This window comes from Bombina bombina, chromosome 10, assembly GCF_027579735.1.
Source record: "Bombina bombina isolate aBomBom1 chromosome 10, aBomBom1.pri, whole genome shotgun sequence".
Taxonomy (NCBI): Eukaryota; Metazoa; Chordata; class Amphibia; order Anura; family Bombinatoridae; genus Bombina; species Bombina bombina.
Window position 1 is genome coordinate 150,506,831 of NC_069508.1, and position 18,895 is coordinate 150,525,725.

Genomic DNA, 18,895 nt, shown 5'->3' on the forward strand with positions numbered 1-18,895 from the left:
TAAATTGGCTGTTCACAAGAATTGTCTGGTATTTCACGGTTGTTTTGTCGCTCTGTATAGAACCAGACTGATATGCTGTAGGAAAGGTCTCCTCTGTGAAAGTCACAAGTGGTTTAAAAGAGACTGCACCCTGTGTACATTTCCAGAGGGCTGACTACAATCTTTATTAGCTTACAGAATGGCTTTAACTTTTATGCTGCATTGAGTTTATATGTTTATATTTGAGATTCTAGAAACTAGACTGTTGAAACAGATTTAGGAGCTGTGACTGTGGTAGCATAGATGTTGATTGTGTTTATTATTTTTTTTTCTAGATCCATCTGTGCCTCAACTATCCGACTCTTTACCAGTATATATTCAACAAGCCGCATGCGCCAAAGCTATAGGGTATGAATATGAATTTATTCTTTATTAATTATTAAAGGGACATTGTATCCAAAATATTTCTACAATGCATATCCTAAAGCAGTTATTAATCATGTTAAAATATCTCCTTGTATGATAAAGTATATTTAAAATGTGTTTAAAATGAACCTAGAAGGAAATACATGTTTATGTTTAACTGATACTGTTGTATTGATTTCCATTGCCTAGTAAGGAAAACTCTCACAGGTTTTAAAAAATATATTAAAATCTCCATTTATCTTAGTGTATTTTTCTTTTATGTTTTATTGACAGAGCTCATTACACTAAATAAAAACATTTGGCTAGGTAGAAACTTCCTGAAGATTAAAGTCTGTGTTGAACCCTCTCACAGCTCTGCCCGGCTTTGTTCTTGTGTCTGCAGCACTCGTAGCTCCTGCTCAAATGAGGAGAGTGATTTGGATTGAATAATTTGATATGGCTTTTAACCCAATAACCACTGAGAATGCAGAATAGACAGTGTTTATTTTTTCACAGGTCTTTTTGTTTTAAACAGGCTTCTAAGGAAGCAGCTCTTAAAGGGAAACTAAACCCCAAATTTTTCTTTCATGATTCAGGTAGAGAATACAATTTTAAACAACATTCCAATTTACTTCACTTATCTAATTTGCTTCATTCTTATATATCGTTTGTTGAAGAAATAGTGATGCACATGAGTGAGCCAATCACACAAGGCCTCTATGTGCAGCCACCAATCAGGAGTTACTGAGCCTATCTAGATATGCTTTTCAGCAAAGAATATCAAGAGAATGAAGCAAATTAGACAATAGAAGTAAATTAGAAAGTTGTTTAACATTGTATGTTCTTTCTAAATCATGGAAGAAAAAATGTGGGTTTCATGTCCCTTTAAGAGCTTACTCCAACTCTAGTCTAGCATTGCACACATCTGTATAACTTAGTGAGGAGCCTCTAGTAAAATCAAATCCAGAAAGGAAATACATGTAAAGGAATACTGTACTGTAAATAATATTTTCTCTTCATGTGTTCCCAAAGGACCACCTCTTGTTCTCAAGATCATTGGCTGAGGGGCTGAGATTGCAGAAAAAGTAGACCTCCTTATCTCCCTTTCTCTATACACAAATGCATACCCAGGTGCTCAGATGTTCATAAAAGGCAATGGTTTCAATGAGCAAAAATAAATCTAAAGGAGCAATATCCGATACATTTAATACTGTGAAGGGACTAGTCGGCAGTTTGAGGACAAGTAATACATTTAGATAACTAGTGGAGCGCTGAATATCGCTTTTGCGAAAGCGATATTTGCCCTACACTGAGTAATACCAGCACACGCACATTTTTGCTGGTATTACAAGTTGAGCGCAATGCAAACGCAAGCTTGTGTTCGCATTGCTGGGAAGCATTGCGCTCACGAGTGCACGCTTCCAGTGGGAGCCTCATTCTCATGCCGTCATACACGGCATGAGAACTAGCGCAGCACAGGGGGTAAGTATATAAAATATAAATATATAAATATATTTATATATAAATATATAAATATATATGTATATGCTTATATACACATATAAACACATAAATATATATGTATATAAGCATTTACATATATATTTACAGGGAACACAGAATTCCTATAGACCGCAATATAAAGGCACTTTTCAGCCGCCAACTTTAGCCCCAAAAACTGCTAATTACAGGGTACGTCGCTGGTCACTAAGCGGTTAAAAAGAAAACAAACACTTAAGTTTGGGGGCAATTGGGGGGACAGATAAAAAATTAACCAGAGGTCTGACCTCTGGTAACTGTTTGGATCGCTTATTACTATCACAAGCGATTCATTTAGCGCTCCACTTGTAATCTAGCCCTTTATAGAGTATTCAAGGTTTACTGTTACATGAGGTATTGTCCATAGCCTGAAAGTATAACACCCTGGGAGTTAGAACTTCTCTAAGGTTTAATGGAAAATAGAATCTTAATCAATTCATTTAGGTGAAAAGCTTGATCGCTCCCGGGGAATGCTCTCGGACAGCCCCTTCTCCTGTCAGTGAGGTTTCTGAGACACCTCTTTTTGGGCAAGATTACAATTTAGCGCGTTATGAGTTCCCCGCGCGCATGATGTGGTCTTTTCGCAATCAATTTCCATTGCGCAAGTATTACAAGTCTTGAAAAATCATGATTGCGCGCACACATTCGCCTTTTTACGAAACAATTCCTTTTCGCGTTTGAAGAACTGTAGTTAACGGTTTTGCATAACATAAAAGTTGAATGAAACACTTCAAAAACACATTACAAAGTACAGTTACACTCATATTAACACTGTCTAAAACAAATTTATTTAAAAAAAATATTGCACACAAAAGTTATAAGGTCTCAAAGATAGGATCTCTCAGGTGTTAGAAAAAAAAAGCAGACGCATGGATTTATATGTAAAGATATAGAGGCCTATTTATCAAGCCGTCAACCGCAAATACGCTTAAATTCCGCAGCGTAATTGTGGCGAGCCTGATTCGCCTTATTTATCAAAGCCTACAGACCGGCAAAAGTTGAAATTTGTGACGTAACATACGATCCGCCAGTCTCAGTCCGACACAGATCGATGCTTACGTCACTACAGATGTTCTGAAGGCAAATTCGGCACTATCTGACTACTTTTGCCATTTATCAAGTACCTACCAGGTACGCTCGCCACTATTCTGGCCCAGCGTACCTGCTTTTCAATCCGCCGCCCTGGAGGCGGGGGATTCCATAGGAATCAATGGGAGTCTGAAAGCAGCGAAAGCTTATGTTCGCTGCTGCCCAATATCCCATTGATTCCTATGAGAGAATAAAAGTTATGTTTACACCGAACACCCTAACACTTTCCCCGAGTCTAAACACCCCTAATCTGCCGCCCCCTACACTGCCACCACCTACATTATACTTATTAACCCCTAATCTGCCGCCCCTACACAGCCGCCACCTACATAAAGTTATTAACCCCTATCCCGCCGGTCCCGGAGCCCACCGCAACTAAATACATGTATTAACCCCTAAACCGCCAGCCCCCCACATCGCCATAAACTAAATTAAACTATTAACCCCTAAACCTAACAACCCACTAACTTTATATTAAATATTAACTCATCCTTATCTTGTAATAAATTTAAACTTACCTTTACAATTAAATTAAACTATATTAAACTAATAATTAATCTACCCTAACTATTATACTAAAATTACATTAAACCATATTAAACTAATAATTAATCTACCCTAACCTATACTAAAATTACATTAAACTATATTAAACTAATAATTAATCTACCCTAACTATTATACTAAAATTACATTAAACTAATAATTAATCTACCCTAACTATTATACTAAAATTACATTAAACTATATTAAACTATTAATTCATCTACCCTAACTGTTATACTAAAATTACAATAAGCTACAAATTAAATTAAATATATTATATATTTAAACACCTAACCCTACTCAAATAATTTAAATCTACAATAAAAATGTACAAATTTAAAAAAAACTAACAACAAAGTTAGACAAAATGACAAACACTGTTACAAAAAAAAACAAAAACACTAAATTACACAAAATAAAAAAGAAAATATCAAAGATTTAAACTAATTATACCTAATCTAAGAGCCCTATGAAAATAAAAAAGCCCCCAAAATAAAAAAAACCCTAACCTACAATAATAATTAATTAAAAGGGCCTTTTGCGGGGTATTGCCCCAAAGAAATCAGCTCTTTCTCTTGTAAGGTGTATCCAGTCCACGGATCATCCATTACTTGTGGGATATTCTCATTCCCAACAGGAAGTTGCAAGATGACACCCACAGCAAAGCTGTAATATAGCTCCTCCCCTAACTGTCATAGCCAGTCATTCTCTTGCAACTCTCAACAAGCTAGGTCGTTGTAGGAGAGAGTGGTTAAATATAGTTAGTTTATTTTCTTCAATCAAAAGTTTGTTATTTTTAAATAGTACCGGTGTTGTGCTATTTTATCTCAGGCAGTAAATAGAAGAAGAATCTGCCTGAGGTTTCTATGATCTTAGCAGGTTGTAACTAAGATCCATTGCTATTCTCATATATGTCTGAGGGGATTACACAGATGAGGTAACTTCAGCGAGAGAATGGCGTGCAGTTTATTCTGCTATCAGGTATGTGCAGTTATAATTTTTTCTAGAGATGGAAAACACTAGAAAATGCTGCTGATACCGGATTAATGTAAGTTAAGCCTGAATACAGTGATTTAATAACGACTGGTATCATGCTTACTCCCAGGGGTAATACCCTTATGATATTGCAATATAAAACGTTTGCTGGCATGTTTAATCGTTTTTATATATGCTTTGGTGATAAAACTTTATTGGGGCCTAGTTTTTTCCACATGGCTGGCTTAAATTTTGACTTGAAACAATTTCCACTGTTGTAGTATAAAAGTTACAGTTGGTGCAGTTAAAATTACAAACTGTGACATCCAGCTTCCCTCAAAGGCCCTCTGAATGCTATAGGACATCTCTAAAGGGCCCAAAGGCTTTCCAAAGTCGTTTATTGGGGAAGGTAGGGCCACAGCTTGCTGTGGCAGTTGGTTGTGACTGTTAAAAAATGTCTATTTCGTTTTTTTGATCCGTTTTTTGAACTAAGGGGTTAATCATCCATTTGCAAGTTGGTGCAATGCTCTGTTAGCCTATTATACACACTGTAAAAATTTCGTTTGATTTACTGCATTTTTTCACTGTTTTTCAAATTCTGACAAAATTTGTTTCTCTTAAAGGCACAGTACCATTTTTTATATTTGCTTGTTAACTTGATTTAAAGTGTTTTCCAAGCTTGCTAGTCTCATTGCTATTCTGTATAAACATGTCTGACATAGAAGAAACTCCTTGTTTATTATGTTTAAAAGCCATGGTGGAACCCCCTCTTAGAATGTGTACCAAATGTACTGATTTCATTTTATGCAATAAAGATCATTTTCTGTCTTTAAAAAATTTATCACCAGAGGAATATGACGAGGGGGAAGTTATGCCGACTAACTTTCCCCACGTGTCAGACCCTTTGACTCCCGCTTAAGGGACTCACGCTCAAATGGCGCCAAGTACATCTAGGGCGCCCATATCATTTACTTTACAAGACATGGCGGCAGTCATGGATAATACACTGTCAGCGGTATTAGCCAGACTACCTGAACTTAGAGGTAAGCGAGATAGCTCTGGGGTGAGACAAAATGCAGAGCATACTGACGCTTTAAGAACCATGTCTGATACTGCCTCACAATATGCAGAAGCTGAGGAAAGAGAGCTTCAGTCAGTGGGTGATGTTAATGACTCAGGAAAGATACCTGATTCTAATATTTCTACATTTAAATTTAAGCTTGAACACCTCCGCGTGTTGCTTAGAGAGGTTTTAGCTGCTCTGAATGACTGTGATACCATTGCAGTGCCAGAGAAATTGTGTAGACTGGATAAATACTTTGCAGTGCTGGTGTGTACTGATGTTTTTCCAAATACCTAAAAGGTTTACAGAAATTATTAATAAGGAATGGGATAGACCAGGTGTGCCGTTCTCTTCCCCTCCTATTTTTAGAAAAATGTTTCCAATAGACGCCACCACACGGGACTTATGGCAGTCAGTCCCTAAGGTGGAGGGAGCAGTTTCTACTCTAGTAAAGCGTACTACTATCCCTGTCGAGGACAGTTGTGCTTTTGTTTTGTTTTGTTTTTTTAGATCCAATGGATAAAAAATTAGAGGTTACCTTAAGAAAATATTTATTCAACAAGGTTTTATCCTACAGCCCCTTGCATGCATTGTCCCTGTCACTGCTGCTGCGGCGTACTGGTGTGAGTCTCTGGAAGAGGCTTTACAGGTAGCGACTCCATTGGATGACATACTTGGCAAACTTAGAGCACTTAAGCTAGCCAATTCTTTTATTCTGATGCCATTGTTCATTTGACTAAACTAACGGCTAAGAATTCTGGTTTTGCTATACAGGCGCGCAGAGCGCTATGGCTTAGATCATGGTCAGCTGACGTGACTTCAAAATCTAAGCTACTTAACATTCCCTTCAAGGGGCAGACCCTATTCGGGCCTGGTTGAAGGAGATTATTGCTGATATCACTGGAGGAAAAGGTCATGCCCTTCCTCAGGACAGGTCCAAATCTAGGGCCAAACAGTCTAATTTTCGTGCCTTTCAAAACTTCAAGGCAGGTGCGGCATCAACTTCCTCTAATAATAAACAAGAGGGAACTTTTGCTCAATCCAAGACGGTCTGGAGACCAAACCTGACCTGGAAAAAAGGTAAGCAGGTAAAAAAAGCCTGCTGCTGCCTCTAAGACAGCATAAAGGAACGCCCCCCTATCCGGGAACGGATCTAGTAGGGGGCAGACTTTCACTTTTTTCCCAGGCGTGGGCAAGAGATGTTTAGGATTCCTGGGCGTTGGAAATTATATCCCAGGGATATCTTCTGGACTTCAAAGCTTCCCCCCCAAAAGGGAGATTTCACCTTTCACAATTATCTGCACACCAGATAAAGAGAGAGGCATTCTTACACTGTGTACGAGACCTCCTAGTTATGGGAGTGATCCATCCAGTTCCAAAGGAGGAACAGGGACAGGGTTTTTACTCAAATCTGTTTGTGGTTCCCAAAAAAGAGGGAACCTTCAGACCAATTTTGGATCTAAAGATCTTAAACAAATTCCTCAGAGTTCCGTCGTTCAAGATGGAAACTATTCGTACCATCCTACCACTGATCCAGGAGGGTCAATATATGACTACAGTGTATCTAAAGGATGCTTATCTTCACATTCCGATACACAAAGATCATCATCGGTTTCTCAGGTTTGCCTTTCAAGACAGGCATTACCAGTTGTAGCTCTTCCCTTGGGATTAGCTACAGCCCCAAGAATCTTTACAAAGGTTCTAGGGTCGCTTATGGCGGTCCTAAGGCCGCGGGGCATAGCAATAGCCCCTTATTTAGACGACATCTTGATACAGGCGTCAATCTTCCAAATTGCCAAGTCTCATACGGACGTAGTACTGGCATTTCTGTGGTCGCATGGGTGGAAAGTGAACGAGGAAAAGAGTTCTCTATCCCCACTCACAAGAGTTTCCTTTCTAGGGACTCTGATAGATTCTGTAGAAATGAAAATTCACCTGACGGAGTCCAGGTTATCAAAGCTTCTAAATTCCTGCCGGGTTCTTCATTCCATTCCGCGCCCTTCGGTGGTCCAGTGTATGGAAGTAATCGGCTTAATGGTAGCGGCAATGAACATAGTGCCGTTTGCACGCTTACATCTCAGACCACTGCAACTATGCATGCTCAGTCAGTGGAACAGGGATTACACAGATTTGTCCCCTCAACTGAATCTGGACCAAGAGACCAGGGATTCTCTTCTCTGGTGGCTATCTCGGGTCCATCTGTCCAAAGGTATGACCTTTCGCAGGCCAGATTGGACAATTGTTACGACAGATGCCAGCCTTCTAGGTTGGGGTGCAGTCTGGAATTCCCTGAAGGCTCAGGGATCGTGGACTCAGGAGGAGTCTCTCCTTCCATTAAATATTCTGGAACTAAGAGCGATATTCAAGGCTCTTCAGGCTTGGCCTCAGTTAGCAACTCTGAGGTACATCAGATTTCAGTCGGACAACATCACGACTGTAGCTTACATCAACCATCAAGGGGGAACGAGAAGTTCCCTAGAGATGTTAGAAGTTTCAAAAATAATTCGCTGGGCAGAGATTCACTCTTGCCACCTATCAGCTATCCATATCCCAGGTGTAGAGCACAGGGAGGCGGATTTTCTAAGTCGTCAGACTTTTCATCCGGGAGAGTGGGAACTCCATCCGGAGGTATTTGCACAACTGATTCATCGTTGGGGCAAACCAGAACTGGATCTCATGGCATCTCGCCAGAACGCCAAGCTTCCGTGTTACGGATCCAGGTCCAGGGATCCCAAGGCGACACTGATAGATGCTCTAGCAGCGCCCTGGTCTTTCAACCTGGCTTATGTGTTTCCACCGTTTCCTCTGCTCCCTCGACTGATTGCCAAGATCAAGCAGGAGAGAGCATCGGTGATTCTGATAGCACCTGCGTGGCCACGCAGGACCTGGTATGCAGATCTAGTGGACATGTCATCCTTTCCACCATGGTCTCTGCCTCTGAAACAGGACCTTCTACTTCAGGGTCCTTTCAACTATCCAAATCTAATTTCTCTGAGGCTGACTGCCCGGAGATTGAACGCTTGATTTTATCAAAGCGTGGCTTCTCCGAGTCAGTTATTGATGCCTTAAGACAGGCACGAAAGCCTGTCACCAGGAAAATTTACCATAAGGTATGGCGTAGATATCTTTATTGGTGTGAATCCAAGGGTTACTCATGGAGTAAGGTCAGGATTTCTAGGATATTATCTTTTCTCCAAGAAGATTTGGAAAAAGGATTGTCAGCTAATTAAGCGTCTGGCAGATGTTCCAGACGTTCAGGCATTTTGTCAGGCTTTAGTTAGAATCAAGCCTGTGTTTAAACCTGTTGCTCCACCATGGAGCTTAAACTTGGTTCTTAAGGTTCTTCAAGGAGTTCCGTTTGAACCTCTTCATTCCATAGATCAAGCTTTTATCTTGGAAAGTTCTTTTTTTGGTAGCTATTTCCTCGGCTCGTAGAGTCTGAGCTATCTGCCTTACAATGTGATTCTCCTTATCTGATTTTTCATACGGATAAGGTAGTCCTGCGTACCAAACCTGGGTTCTTACATAAGGTGGTATCTAACAAGAATATCAATCAAGAGATTGTTGTTCCATCCTTGTGTTACACAATCTGGACGTGGTCCATGCTTTAAAGTTTTACTTACAAGCTACTAAAGATTTTCGTCAAACATCTGCTTTGTTTGTTGTCTACTCTGGACAGAGGAGAGGTCAAAAGGCTTCGGCAACCTCTTTTTCTTTTTGACTAAGAAGCTTAATCCGCTTAGCCTATGAGACTGCTGGACAGCAGCCTCCTGAAAGGATTACAGCTCATTCCACTAGAGCTGTGGCTTCCACTTGGGCCTTTAAAAATGAGGCTTCTTTTGATCAGATTTGCAAGGCGAAGACTTGGTCTTCACTTCATATTTTTTCAAAATTTTACAAATTTGATACTTTTGCTTCTTCAGAGGCTGTATTTGGGGGAGAGGTTTTACGGGCAGTGGTTCCTTCCATTTAAGTTCCTGCCTTGTCCCTCCCTTCATCCGTGTACTTTAGCTTTGGTATTGGTATCCCACAAGTAATGGATGATCCGTGGACTGGATACACCTTACAAGAGAAAACACAATTTATGCTTACCTGATAAATTTATTTCTCTTGTGGTGTATCCAGTCCACGGCCCGCCCTGTCATTTTAAGGCAGGTAATTTTTAAATTTAAACTACAGTAACCCCTGCACCCTATGGTTCCTCCTTTCTCGGCTTGTTTTCGGTCGAATGACTGGCTATGACAGTTAGGGGAGGAGCTATATTACAGCTTTGCTGTGGGTGTCATCTTGCAACTTCCTGTTGGGAATGAGAATATCCCACAAGTAATGGATGATCCGTGGACTGGATACACCACAAGAGAAATAAATTTATCAGGTAAGCATAAATTGTGTTTTTCCCTGTAAATAAAAAATACAAATACCCCCCCCCCCAACGGTAAAACCCACCACCCACACAACCAACCCCCCAAATTAAAACCTAACTAAAAAAAAACTAAACTCCCCATTGCCCTGAAAAGGGCATTTGGATGGGCATTGCCCTTAAAGGGGCATTTAGCTCTATTGCAGCCCAAACCCTAATCTAAAACTAAAACCCACCCAATAAACCCTTAAAAAATCCTAACACTAACCCCTGAAGATCGACTTACAGTTTTGAAGATCCGACATCCATCCTCCAAGAAGCCGGCAGAAGTCCTCATCCAAGCGACCGAAGTCTTCATCCAAGCCCGCAGAAGTCTTCACCCAGACGGCATCTTCTATCTTCATCCATCCGGCGCAGAGCAGCTCCATCTTCCAGACATCCGACACGTAGCATCCTCTTCTTACGACGTCTTTTTCCAGAATGAAGGTTCCTTTAAATGACGTTATCCAAGATGGCGTCCATTAGATTCCAATTGGCTGATAGAATTCTATCAGCCAATCGGAATTAAGGTTGAAAAAATCCTATTGGCTGTTGCAATCAGTCAATAGGATTGAGCTTTCATCCTATTGGCTGATCCAATAAGCCAATAGGAGTGAGCTCGTATTCTATTGGCTGATTGGAATAGCCAATAGAATGCAAGCTCAATCCTATTGGCTGATTGCAACAGCCAATAGGATTTTTTCAACCTTAATTCCGATTGGCTGATAGAATTCTATCAGCCAATCAGAATCTAAGGGACGCCATCTTGGATGACGTCATTTAAAAGAACCTTCATTCGGGAAGAAGACGTCATAAGAAGAGGATGCTCCGCGTCGAATGTCTGGAAGATGGAGCCGCTCTGCGCCGGATGGATGAAGATAGAAGATGCCGTCTGGGTGAAGACTTCTGCGGGCTTGGATGAAGACTTCGACTGCTTGGATGAGGACTTCTACCGGCTTCTTGGAGGATGGATGTCGGATCTTCAAAACTGTAAGTCGATCTTCAGGGGTTAGTGTTAGGATTTTTTAAGGGTTTATTGAGTGGGTTTTAGTTTTAGATTAGGGTTTGGGCTGCAATAGAGCTAAATGCCCTTTTAAGGGCAATGCCCATCCAAATGCCCTTTTCAGGGCAATGGGGAGCTTAGGTTTTTTTAGTTAGGTTTTTATTTGGGGGGTTGGTTGTGTGGGTGGTGGGTTTTACTGTTGGGGGTATTTGTATTTTTTATTTACAGGTAAAAGAGCTGATTTCTTTGGGGCAATGCCCCGCAAAAGGCCCTTTTAAGGGCTATATGTAGTTTATTGTAGGTTGGGGGGGTTATTTTCATAGGGCTCTTAGATTAGGTGTAATTTAGTTTAAATCTTTGATAATTTCTTTTTTATTTTGTGTAACTTAGTTTTTATTTTTTTTGTAACTTAGTGTTTGTTATTTTTTGTAACTTAGTTGTTAATTTTTTGTAACTTTGTAATTTTAATTGTAGAATTAAATTATTTGAGTAGGGTTAGGTTTTTAAATATATAATATATTTAATTTAATTTGTAGTTTAATGTAATTTTAGTATAATAGTTAGGGTAGGTAAATTATTAGTTTAATATAGTTTAATGTAATTTTAAAGGTAAGTTTAAATTTATTATAAGATAGGGATGAGTTAATATAAAGTTAGCGGGTTGTTAGGTTTAATGGTTAATAGGTTAATTTAGTTTAGAAATCAGCTCTTTTCCCTGTAAATAAAAAATACAAATACCCCCCCCCCCAACGGTAAAACCCACCACCCACACAACCAACCCCCCAAATAAAAACCTAACTAAAAAAAAACTAAACTCCCCATTGCCCTGAAAAGGGCATTTGGATGGGCATTGCCCTTAAAGGGGCATTTAGCTCTATTGCAGCCCAAACCCTAATCTAAAACTAAAACCCACCCAATAAACCCTTAAAAAATCCTAACACTAACCCCTGAAGATCGACTTACAGTTTTGAAGATCCGACATCCATCCTCCAAGAAGCCGGTAGAAGTCCTCATCCAAGCGACCGAAGTCTTCATCCAAGCCTGCAGAAGTCTTCACCCAGATGGCATCTTCTATCTTCATCCATCCGGCGCAGAGCAGCTCCATCTTCCAGACATCTGACACGTAGCATCCTCTTCTTACGACGTCTTTTTCCCGAGTGAAGGTTCCTTTAAATGACGTCATCCAAGATGGCGTCCATTAGATTCCAATTGGCTGATAGAATTCTATCAGCCAATTGGAATTAAGGTTAAAAAATCCTATTGGCTGTTGCAATCAGTCAATAGGATTGAGCTTTCATCCTATTGGCTGATCCAATCAGCCAATAGGAGTGAGCTCGTATTCTATTGGCTGATTGGAATAGCCAATAGAATGCAAGCTCAATCGTATTGGCTGATTGCAACAGCCAATAGGATTTTTTCAACCTTAATTCCGATTGGCTGATAGAATTCTATCAGCCAATCAGAATCTATGGGACGCCATCTTGGATGACGTCATTTAAAAGAACCTTCATTCGGGAAGAAGACGTCGTAAGAAGAGGATGCACCGCGTCGGATGTCTGGAAGATGGAGCCGCTCTGCGCCGGATGGATGAAGATAGAAGATGCCGTCTGGGTGAAGACTTCTGCGGGCTTGGATGAAGACTTCAACCGCTTGGATGAGGACTTCTGCCGGCTTCTTGGAGGATGGATGTCGGATCTTCAAAACTGTAAGTCGATCTTCAGGGGTTAGTGTTAGGATTTTTTAAGGGTTTATTGAGTGGGTTTTAGTTTTAGATTAGGGTTTGGGCTGCAATAGAGCTAAATGCCCTTTTAAGGGCAATGCCCATCCAAATGCCCTTTTCAGGGCAATGGGGAGCTTAGGTTTTTTTAGTTAGGTTTTTATTTGGGGGGTTGGTTGTGTGGGTGGTGGGTTTTACTGTTGGGGGTATTTGTATTTTTTATTTACAGGTAAAAGAGCTGATTTCTTTGGGGCAATGCCCCGCAAAAGGCCCTTTTAAGGGCTATATGTAGTTTATTGTAGGTTGGGGGGGTTATTTTCATAGGGCTCTTAGATTAGGTGTAATTTAGTTTAAATCTTTGATAATTTCTTTTTTATTTTGTGTAACTTAGTGTTTATTTTTTTGTAACTTAGTGTTTGTTATTTTTTGTAACTTAGTTGTTAGTTTTTTGTAACTTTGTAATTTTAATTGTAGAATTAAATTATTTGAGTAGGGTTAGGTTTTTAAATATATAATATATTTAATTTAATTTGTAGTTTAATGTAATTTTAGTATAATAGTTAGGGTAGATTAATTATTAGTTTAATATAGTTTAATGTAATTTTAAAGGTAAGTTTAAATTTATTATAAGATAGGGATGAGTTAATATAAAGTTAGCGGGTTGTTAGGTTTAGGGGTTAATAGGTTAATTTAGTTTATGGCGATGTGAGGGGCTGGCGGTTTAAGGGTTAATAACTTTATTTAGTTGCGGTGGGCTCCGGGAGCGGCGGGATAGGGGTTAATAACATAATGTAGGTGGCGGCGGTGTAGGGGGCAACAGATTAGGGGTTAATAACATAATGTAGGTGGCGGTGGGCTCCGGGAGCGGCTGAATAGGGGTTAATAACTTTATTAGAGTGGCGGTGGGCTCCGTGAGTGGCGGAATAGGGGTTAATAACTTTATTAGAGTGGCGGTGGGCTCCGGAAGCGGCGGGATAGGGGTTAATAACTTTATTAGAGTGGCGGTGGGCTCCGGGAGCGGCGGGATAGGGGTTAAACATTTTAGTATAGTGGCGGTGTTTAGTGACAGTATACAGAATAAAGCTGTGAAAAAGCCGAATAGCAGCAAGATCGATGACTGTTAGTTAACAACTGTCCGCTGCTCATCGCCCCGTACTTGGTGCGCGGCTTTTTGACAGCTTTTTTGTTAAATATGGAGAGCGTATTCAGGTCCGCAGCCGCGATGTTAGGGGATGTCAGGCGAGCGTATTGGTGCCGTCGAATGCAGCACAGTTGACGGCTTGATAAATAGGCCTCATATGTTTAACTATGGAGATAATGAAAAGATTTTACATTACAATCTTATGCACATTAAACAATATCTCAGATGTATTTTCAATGCGATATTCGCATATAGATCTTGAGATAGCTAGACATATATATATTCATATACATATCTCGCAATAAATAGATATATCAGTCCAAATATCATCAAATATATAAAGAAATATTTTTTTTTATAAATAAATAGAACATATTCTGTTGCACAAACATTTTCGCAATATGAAATATTCGCATTTTCATGTACTCTTTTCGAGGAGAATACGTCATGGGCTTTGCTCAACATATTAGGGTTTTTCTTTCTTTCTATTTGTCTTCTCCATTGACTTCTATGGGGAATATGTGAGCGTGCACACGGTTTCGCGGTTTGCATTACATGGCTTAACGCACGCAAAATAAGTTTTCTTTCATGTAATTAGCAAGAGTCCATGAGCTAGTGACGTATGGGATATACATTCCTACCAGGAGGGGCAAAGTTTCCCAAACCTCAAAATGCCTACAAATACACCCCTCACCACACCCACAATTCAGTTTTACAAACTTTGCCTCCGATGGAGGTGGTGAAGTAAGTTTGTGCTAGATTCTACGTTGATATGCGCTCCGCAGCAAGTTGGAGCCCGGTTTTCCTCTCAGCGTGCAGTGAATGTCAGAGGGATGTGAGGAGAGTATTGCCTATTTGAATGCAGTGATCTCCTTCTAAGGGGTCTATTTCATAGGTTCTCTGTTATCGGTCGTAGAGATTCATCTCTTACCTCCCTTTTCAGATCGACGATATACTCTTATATATACCATTACCTCTGCTGATTCTCGTTTCAGTACTGGTTTGGCTATCTGCTATATGTAGATGAGTGTCCTGGGGTAAGTAAGTCTTATTTTCTGTGACACTCCAAGCTATGGTTGGGCACTTTGTTTATAAAGTTCTAAATATATGTATTCAAACATTTATTTGCCTTGACTCAGAATGTTCAACTTTCCTTATTTTCAGACAGTCAGTTTCATATTTGGGATAATGCATTTTGATTTGACCATTTTTTCTTACCTTAAAATTTGACTTTTTCCCTGTGGGCTGTTAGGCTCGCGGGGGCTGAAAATGCTTCATTTTATTGCGTCATTCTTGGCGCGGACTTTTTTGGCGCAAAAATTCTATTTCTGTTTCCGGCGTCATACGTGTCGCCGGAAGTTGCGTCCTTCTTTGACGTTATTTCGCGCCAAAAATGTCGGCGTTCCGGATGTGGCGTCATTTTTGGCGCCAAAAAGCATTTAGGCGCCAAATAATGTGGGCGTCTTATTTGGCGCGAAAAAATATGGGCGTCGCTTTTGTCTCCACATTATTTAAGTCTCATTTTTTATTGCTTCTGGTTGCTAGAAGCTTGTTCTTTGGCATTCTTTCCCATTCCTGAAACTGTCATTTAAGGAATTTGATCAATTTTGCTTTATATGTTGTTTTTTCTCTTACATATTGCAAGATGTCTCACGTTGCATCTGAGCCAGAAGATACTACAGGAAAATCGCTGTCAAGTGCTGAATCTACCAAAGCTAAGTGTATCTGCTGTAAACTTTTGGTAGCTATTTCTCCAGCTGTTGTTTGTATTGATTGTCATGACAAACTTGTTAAAGCAGATAATATTTCCTTTAGTAAAGTACCATTGCCTGTTGCAGTTCCCTCAACATCTAAGGTGCAGAATGTTCCTGATAATATAAGAGATTTTGTTTCTGAATCCATAAAGAAGGCTATGTCTGTTATTTCTCCTTCTGGTAAACGTAAAAAATCTTTTAAAACTTCTCTCCCTACAGATGAATTTTTAAATGAACATCATCATTCTGATTCTGATGACTCCTCTGGTTCAGAGGATTCTGTCTCTGAGGTTGATGCTGATAAATCTTCATATTTATTTAAAATGGAATTTATTCGTTCTTTACTTAAAGAAGTTCTAATTGCTTTAGAAATAGAGGATTCTAGTCCTCTTGATACTAATTCTAAACGTTTAGATAAGGTATTTAAAGCTCCTGTGGTTATTCCAGAAGTTTTTCCTGTTCCTAATGCTATTTCCGCAGTAATTTCCAAAGAATGGGATAAATTGGGTAATTCATTTACTCCTTCTAAACGTTTTAAGCATTTATATCCTGTGCCGTCTGACAGATTAGAATTTTGGGACAAAATCCCTAAAGTTGATGGGGCTATTTCTACCCTTGCTAAACGTACTACTATTCCTACGTCAGATGGTACTTCGTTTAAGGATCCTCTAGATAGGAAAATTGAGTCCTTTCTAAGAAAAGCTTATCTGTGTTCAGGTAATCTTCTTAGACCTGCTATATCTTTGGCTGATGTTGCTGCAGCTTCAACTTTTTGGTTGGAAACTTTAGCACAACAAGTAACACATCGTGATTCTCATGACATTATTATTCTTCTTCAGCATGCTAATAATTTTATCTGTGATGCCATTTTTGATATTATCAGAGTTGATGTCAGGTTTATGTCTCTAGCTATTTTAGCTAGAAGAGCTTTATGGCTTAAAACTTGGAATGCTGATATGGCTTCTAAATCAACTTTACTTTCTATTTCTTTCCAGGGTAACAAATTATTTGGTTCTCAGTTGGATTCCATCATTTCAACTGTTACTGGTGGGAAAGGAACTTTTTTACCACAGGATAAAAAATCTAAAGGTAAAAGTAGAGCTAATAATCGTTTTCGTTCCTTTCGTTTCAACAAAGAACAAAAGCCTGATCCTTCATCCTCAGGAGCAGTTTCAGTTTGGAAACCATCTCCAGTCTGGAATAAATCCAAGCCAGCTAGAAAGGCAAAGCCTGCTTCTAAGTCCACATGAAGGTGCGGCCCTCATTCCAGCTCAGCTGGTAGGGGGCAGGTTACGTTTTTTCAAGGAAATTTGGATCAATTCTGTTCACAATCTTTGGATTCAGAACATTGTTTCAGAAGGGTACAGAATTGGTTTCAAAATAAGACCTCCTGCAAAGAGATTTTTTCTTTCCCGTGTCCCAGTAAATCCAGTAAAAGCTCAAGCATTTCTGAAATGTGTTTCAGATCTAGAGTTGACTGGAGTAATTATGCCAGTTCCAGTTCAGGAACAGGGGATGGGGTTTTATTCAAATCTCTTCATTGTACCAAAGAAGGAGAATTCCTTCAGACCAGTTCTGGATCTAAAAATATTGAATCGTTATGTAAGGATACCAACGTTCAAAATGGTAACTATAAGGACTATCTTGCCTTTTGTTCTGCAAGGGAATTATATGTCCACAATAGATTTACAGGATGCATATCTGCATATTCCGATTCATCCAGATCATTTTCAGTTCCTGAGATTCTCTTTTCTGGACAAGCATTACCAGTTTGTGGCTCTGCCGTTTGGCCTAGCTACAGCTCCAAGAATTTTTACAAAGGTTCTCGGTGCCCTTCTGTCTGTAATCAGAGAACAGGGTATTGTGGTATTTCCTTATTTGGACGATATCTTGGTACTTGCTCAGTCTTTACATTTAGCAGAATCTCATACGAATCGACTTGTGTTGTTTCTTCAAGATCATGGTTGGAGGATCAATTTACCAAAAAGTTCTTTGATTCCTCAGACAAGGGTAACCTTTCTGGGTTTCCAGATGGATTCAGTGTCCATGACTCTGTCTTTAACAGACAAGAGACGTCTAAAATTGATTGCAGCTTGTCGAAACCTTCAGTCACAATCATTCCCTTCGGTAGCCTTATGCATGGAAATTCTAGGTCTTATGACTGCTGCATCGGACGCGATCCCCTTTGCTCGTTTTCACATGCGACCTCTTCAGCTCTGTATGCTGAAGCAATGGTGCAAGGATTACACGTAGATATCTCAAACAATATCTTTAAAACCGATTGTTCGGCACTCTCTAACATGGTGGACAGATCACCATCGTTTAATTCAGGGGGTTTCTTTTGTGCTTCCGACCTGGACTGTAATTTCAACAGATGCAAGTCTCACGGGTTGGGGAGCTGTGTGGGGATCTCTGACGGCACAGGGAGTTTGGGAATCTCAGGAGGTGAGATTACCTATCAATATCTTGGAACTCCGTGCAATTTTCAGAGCTCTTCAGTTTTGGCCTCTTCTGAAGAGAGAATCGTTCATTTGTTTTCAGACAGACAATGTCACAACTGTGGCATACATCAATCATCAAGGAGGGACTCACAGTCCTCTGGCTATGAAAGAAGTATCTCGAATTTTGGTTTGGGCGGAATCCAGCTCCTGTCTAATCTCTGCGGTTCATATCCCAGGTGTAGACAATTGGGAAGCGGATTATCTAAGTCGCCAAATGTTGCATCCGGGCGAATGGTCTCTTCACCCAGAGGTATTTCTTCAGATTGTTCAAATGTGGGAACTTCCAGAAATAGATCTGATGGCGTCCCATCTAAACAAGAAACTTCCCAGGTATCTGTCCAGATCCCGGGATCCTCAGGCGGAGGCAGTGGATGCATTATCACTTCCTTGGAAGTATCATCCTGCCTATATCTTTCCGCCTCTAGTTCTTCTTCCAAGAGTGATCTCCAAGATTCTGAAGGAATGCTCGTTTGTTCTGCTGGTAGCTCCAGCATGGCCTCACAGGTTTTGGTATGCGGATCTTGTCCGGATGGCCTCTTGCCAACCGTGGACTCTTCCGTTAAGACCAGACCTTCTATCACAAGGTCCTTTTTTCCATCAGTATCTGAAATCCTTAAATTTAAAGGTATGGAGATTGAACGCTTGATTCTTGGTCAAAGAGGTTTCTCTGACTCCGTGATTAATACTATGTTACAGGCTCGTAAATCTGTATCTCGAGAGATATATTATAGAGTCTGGAAGACTTATATTTCTTGGTGTCTTTCTCATCATTTTTCTTGGCATT

General features: G+C 40.0%; 1 protein-coding gene across 1 annotated transcript in view; it reads left to right on the forward strand.

Annotated features, from left to right (window-relative positions):
* ARMH1 (armadillo like helical domain containing 1) overlaps positions 1–18,895 on the forward strand; it is a 195,596-nt gene that overhangs the window by 96,170 nt on the left and 80,531 nt on the right. Inside the window, exon 7 of the mRNA XM_053693387.1 lies at positions 315–387. Coding sequence (XP_053549362.1) covers positions 315–387 — 73 coding nt within the window. The remainder of the gene's footprint in view (positions 1–314; positions 388–18,895) is intronic.